Source organism: Trichogramma pretiosum, unplaced genomic scaffold (genome assembly GCF_000599845.2).
Source record: "Trichogramma pretiosum strain Unisexual culture from Peru unplaced genomic scaffold, Tpre_2.0 scaffold115, whole genome shotgun sequence".
NCBI classification, from domain to species: domain Eukaryota; kingdom Metazoa; phylum Arthropoda; class Insecta; order Hymenoptera; family Trichogrammatidae; genus Trichogramma; species Trichogramma pretiosum.
In genome coordinates, this window is record NW_019640800.1 from 222,884 (window position 1) to 228,863 (window position 5,980).

Consider the following 5,980-nt stretch of genomic DNA (forward strand, 5'->3'; position numbering starts at 1 on the left):
GCGGCGAAGAGCTATGCCGTCGGCCGTGGGACGACGCGCAGCAGCAGCAGCAGCAACAGCACTGTTGCTCACGGACGCCTCCAACAACCGATGACCGCACCGATGAGCTCCTAAGGCCCCTCGAATGACGAATCCTGCGCGCGATGTACGCGGTGGCGTAGCGGTGGAAAACTACGTGGATCCGTCGCGGCTCCTGCATCAACAGCAGCAACAGGCGGCTGGTCCAACCAGTGTCAGTAGTAGTAGTGCAGCTCATCTCCAATCGCGACACCATCACCAACATCATCACCAAAATCCTCATCATCATCATCATCATCATCATCACAACACTCATCATCAGTCTCATTACCACCATCACCACAATCAAGGCAATCGGCTGAGACGTTCGCGCTCGGGCCGACGGGGTGGTGGTGGTGGTGGTGCATCGTCGTCTTCGAACAACAGTAGTATGCATTTGTCGGCCGAGAAAGGTCAACAGAGCGGCACGACCGGCGGTGGCGGCGGCGGCAACGGGAGCAGCAGCAGCGCATCGGCAGCCGTCGCCGGGGCCACGTCCAACAGCGCCGCGACCCCCACGAGCAGCCAGTCGGACTATGCCCTCACGGCCGATCTGCTGGCCGAGAGGACCCTCGACGGACTCCTGGCCGAGCATCCCGGCGAGCTCATACGCACCGGTGAGTCGACGCTGCTGTCCATTATTATCGTGCTCTTTAACGTTGACGCGCGATACATTAACGGGTATTGAATGTCGTTATCGCGCTCGCAGCTCTCGGCCGCGCGCGTTTTGAAAATAGCTGTCGCTATAATACACGCGCTATATACGCACGGCAAAGCGATAATTTTTAATGAATCGAATATTCGGCCCCCAAAAACGTTCGAAGCTGCTGCTTTTGCGCGAAAACGCAAAACTCGAATATCTCGAGCGAGTGCAAATAGCGCATTCGCCGCTGCGCAAATACAATATATCATCATCGCGCGCGCGACCCACCGAACGATGCTTTGAAAATTCGTAATAAGTTATGCGCGGCGCTCTCTCTCTGCATAATATATACAGCCGAGGCAGAGTAACAATCGAACTCATATTTAAGCCTATCGAATGACCGAAGAGCCGGTGTACTGCAGGCGGCAGCGGCGTAGTACGACGCGCGCGCGCTCGCGACAATGCAACAAACGTGTGTGTGTGTGTATTTATTCCAATCGGTCGCAGAAAGTGCAAACACTCGAGCGAGCAAGAGAGAGAGAGGCAGAAAAATCAATATTATAAACGTGTCCTGGCAGTCGCTCATACTCTACTACTCGTCGCTCTCGTGTACACGCGCATGTATATATGCGAGCATCGACGCTCACACACTCCATATCGCACATTAGCGGTTTGATTTTGAGGCGGGCTTTGGCTCTCTCTGGCTCACTCGTGTCACATATGTATATAAAATATATACAATATATGCTCTGATTTCAAACTCGCGATTCAATGCCGCGAGGCAGTCAGGCAGGCAGGGGCAGAGGGACAGAGGCGCGCGCGCTAATGTGCTCGGCCAATTTATCTACTAGTACCTATAATGACGCACGTGTATTTCGGCGTGCGCGCGGCCCGAGTTCTATACTCGATACACTCGAATATAGAAATTTTCGTCGAAACGTAAATGAGCGTATATGTTCGCACTGGTACGAGTTACGTCATTAAATTTCACGTATATTTTGCAAATAAACCAGACTCGAACTAATTAATGCACTTTTGGCGGTATATACCTTTACTCATATACCAATAATAATATTTGTAATAAGAAAAAAAACTCGAATAACGAATCGTTATCGCCAGGTTCTCCGCACGTAGTGTGCACCGTGCTGCCGTCGCACTGGCGCTCGAACAAGACCCTGCCGGTGGCGTTCAAGGTGGTGGCGCTGGGCGAGGTCGGCGACGGCACCCTGGTCACGGTGCGCGCCGGCAACGACGAGAACTACTGCGCCGAGCTGCGCAACGCCACGGCCCTGATGAAGAATCAGGTGGCGAAATTCAACGATCTCAGGTTCGTCGGCAGGAGCGGTCGAGGTGAGTCGCAGAGCTTTTTTTTTTTTTTGTATTTTTGATCGCGACGAGAAATGTTTGCTCGCGCGCGAGTATGTAAATATAGGATTCTCTTAATATTTTTCGAACGTAGCAGTAGTAGTATATAGCAGCAGTGGCAGAGTTGAATGATTTATCAAGGCTGTGAGAGCAGGAAAAAAAATAAGTTGAGAGATCAGAGATGGATGTATAAAAAGCTCCGAGACATTAAGGTGCGGAAAGTGTACACGCACAGCTCGCGTAGAGAGAGAGAGAGTCTTTATTCGGCCTCATTTTTAATTCACTCCTCAAATAAGCGCAGCAGCAGAGAGTAGTTCCCAATTTTTTCTCTGGCTCTCTACCATTCATCTTTTTCTTCGTCTGCTGCTGCCGCTGCTGCCGCCGTCTCTTCTGGTGGTGCTCATAGGTCTATTGCCATATACTAAGGGGATATTTTTAATTCGCCGCGTCTCGACGTCAATAATTCAGCCCAACGAAAGTTCGGGCTTTCCGCTGTACGCTATACCCCGAGTGTATATACGCGTACAGATATATCAAGGATGCGCCGCTTCTCATTACACGTTCGAATGTGCAGGAGAAAAAATGGCTCGGCAAATACTGCGCGAGCGCCGATACATATTATACTACACTACAGCTGCTCTCGCGTAGGCGGGTGGGGGCGGGGGACGAGCTTCTTCTCTCTCAGCGCTATTAAAGCACTGATTTTTTTCTCTCCAAAGCTCGGCTTCGAGGGCTGTGCCGTATGTATGCCTTAAAACTACACGGCCGAGCGAGTTTTTTTTTCTTTTTTTTTAAATTCCAAGTTTTCTTTGGAGGAAAACACTTGTGGGAATACTTCATTAGCTTTATTATGCCTCGAGGGTTCGACGCGCGCACATACATACACACACACACAGAACGAGGCTCGGGTGAAAAAGTTTGTCTGCGGGGCGAGCATTTTTTTTTTTTTTGCGTTATACCCGAAAGCTATTTCCTTCCTTAATGACGCGGTATAGGGATTCTTATGAAAACTTATTAAAATAAGTACTGTGCCCCGCTTCATCGAGCTCGCGATAAAATTAATTTATAGATCAATGACTGGATTTTCGTAATAACGAATGCTTGTTTTGAAAAATTGAAAGAAAAACGTACACGCAAATCCTTTTTCTTCCTTCTCTTTTACTCGCCCGGTATAAAGCGAAGAAAAAAATCAAGCTAAAAACGCGAAAAAGAAATCAAAAGATAATGACAACGCCGAGGATAGGTATAAGCTTAAAAGGCGAAGTCGGAGCACTTGAGTTTAATCGTTCCCAAGCCCGGGGTATAAAAATGCATTTTTCTACTGCTACACATCCAGTGTAGCGGCAGCGGCGGCAGTCGTGGCAATTTTTTTCCTTTCTCTCTTTCTCTCTCTCTCTCTCTCTCTCTCGTGCAGCAGCAGTCTTTGTAACGGATCATCCCCACTCTCGGGGATAAATATATATATATCGCTCCCCCCTTCCTCCCCCACAGCCTCCTTATCGCAGCACAGTCGTAGTCGTCGTCGTAGCTCCCGGAAACTCACCCTCTGGCCGCGCGTCATACAAGCGCACAGCAGCAGCAGCAGCAGAGAAGCGAGGCAAAAGATCGGAAAAAGTTTTTCTCTCTCTCTCTCTCTCTCTCTCTCTCTCTCTCTGGGTACAGAAGGCAAGAAGTAAAACGCGAGAGAGCGAGGAGTCACGGACTGGCGTGTCTATACAGATATATCCTATACATATATACACTTATATAGATATGGGGCTGTATAAGGCGCGCGTCGTCGCGTAACGAGCGGCCTGCCGACTTGTTTATGGCAAATTGGAAAAGGAAATTACGAGGTTTGCGATCACGCCTCTCCTCTCCCTGTCTTTTTTTTTTTTTTGCTTCTTCAGTTTCTTCCTTTTTTTTTTACGCCACTTATTCGTGCGACTCGACGACGTCCTCCCCCTGCGCGCACATTTATATTTATACACGCGTAATGTTGAGAAAGAATTCGGTGTATAGCTCAGGCACACGACGGGCTTCCTTAGTTATAAACATCGCGCGCACTTCCGTGTACGCGTTCTTTTTTTTTACCCAAGGCTGTGTGTGACTGTTATATACGAAATAACATTAGCTCGTTTAGATAAAAGCTCGAAAAAAATTTAAAACCCGGTCGATCGAAACTCGGCGATCGGCGCGATCGTTGCAGCAGCAGCAGCAGCAGCAGAGGGGGGTAGAGCAGGTAGGAAACAAGAGAATCCACTCGGACCCGAAAGCCGCCTTAGAGCGTCTAAATCTAAAAATGCAACTAATGCTCCCCGGCGTTTTTCTTTTCTTTTTTTTTTGTTTTTCGTGACACGCGAAAAAAACAGCTCGCGATTTCGCGCGAGCTGCCGAAAGAACAACGACAAGCACCGTGGCAATTTTCCCCCGATAAATCAGACAGAACAGCCACGCGCAAAGCACATACTATCGCTGGACTGGTCTACTATATACTCGGCCTCGAAATCTCGCCACTCGTCGAAAAAGCTCATGCTGCTCTCCTGCAGCGGCGGCGAATAAAATATACACACACACTCACACACGTATATATATAAGAGATGCGACTGCTCGTCACATGTGTGTGTGTGCAATCCACACACCCACGCATGCAGCTGATACTGATCTGTGCATACGTGTACGTGTGTGTGCGTGGGTGTCCGTATGTAATGGAGGCCCATGCGGATAGAGTGGTCGGGGCGCGTAAGCGGCTTTGGTTTCCATGGCAGTAAGCCCTCATTATTGCATTACGGGTCCTGCTGCGATTCTTTGACGAGAGGCGATATATACATACATAGGTGGCGTGTATATATACGTATGCAGCGTATGTGTGTGTGTGCACGCGCATACACATAAAACATAGGAGCAAGCTGACAATCGACGGTCGTGTACCTTATAAACGTGCTTTTGTTGCAATCCTCGGGCCGTTGTGTTGGTTGTTTTTTTTTTTTTGCTTCTTTTTATTTTTTCGTTGCCGTTCGAGAGTATTTTTTCCCGGTGCCGTGTAGTGTGTATACTGCTACTGCATCCCGTGCTGCGAACAACGGCGTACCGCGTCCACCGGGGGGTGGCGCGCCGAAGGAAAGAGAAAAATCGGGTCTTTCGGAGATTATCTTGTGCCGTACTTTCTTCAATTAATCGCACGCGTTTTAAGCTAGACGATAAATCGATACAATTTTATTAGCTACTATGAATATTTTTACCTTCCATTAGATTATTTTGATATTCAGTGTAGTGGCTATGAAGGTGGCACCTTATTTTAATGTATTTATTATCAATGGCGGGAAGTAAATCGCTCGCTGTGTATGTAAGCGTGCCACTTTGTCCGACTAGCAACAGTCGTCTCTGCTGCGTATGACGGAGCGAACTGCACATCGTACTCCGACTCTGCGCCGCACGAACACCCGAGAGTAAGGCCTACACTGAAAAAATTTTGCACTGAATTCGTGTTCACCTGTGGTCTTTTATTGATATCACACTATAGTGTCTTAACTTTATATTCACCAGTTAACTTGAAGAAAGTTCACGGATACGGTGACAGGAATTTAGGTTCACGGTGAACGCGATTATCAAGCACTTCATGTTGTCGGGGCGATTGGACTATATTGGACTATAACTTGTAAAAAGTTCACGACGATGGTGACAGGGATTTAGGTTCACGGTGAACGCGATTATCAAGCACTTTTTGTTGTCGATTCGACGATTGGACTATATTTAAGTAAAATCTTACATAAACGAGCCTATTTTCTTTATAATATTCGAAAATATTGTAAAAACTTTGTTATTTAAAAAAAAAAGATTTATAAAATATTGCAGTAAAATAGTCGTGATTTATTGTACTTATCAATATTATTTACAAAGGTAACAAAAATATCGCTTATCAGTTATGCCTAGTAA

At 47.4% G+C, this 5,980-nt stretch overlaps 1 protein-coding gene across 1 annotated transcript in view; it reads left to right on the plus strand.

Annotated features, from left to right (window-relative positions):
• Positions 1-301: 301 nt before the first annotated feature.
• Positions 302-5,980, plus strand: part of LOC106652823 (mucin-19-like) — a 45,237-nt gene continuing 39,558 nt past the window's right edge. Inside the window, exons 1-2 of the mRNA XM_014371962.2 lie at positions 302-674; positions 1,820-2,050. Coding sequence (XP_014227448.1) covers positions 449-674; positions 1,820-2,050 — 457 coding nt within the window. The 5' untranslated portion in view covers positions 302-448. The remainder of the gene's footprint in view (positions 675-1,819; positions 2,051-5,980) is intronic.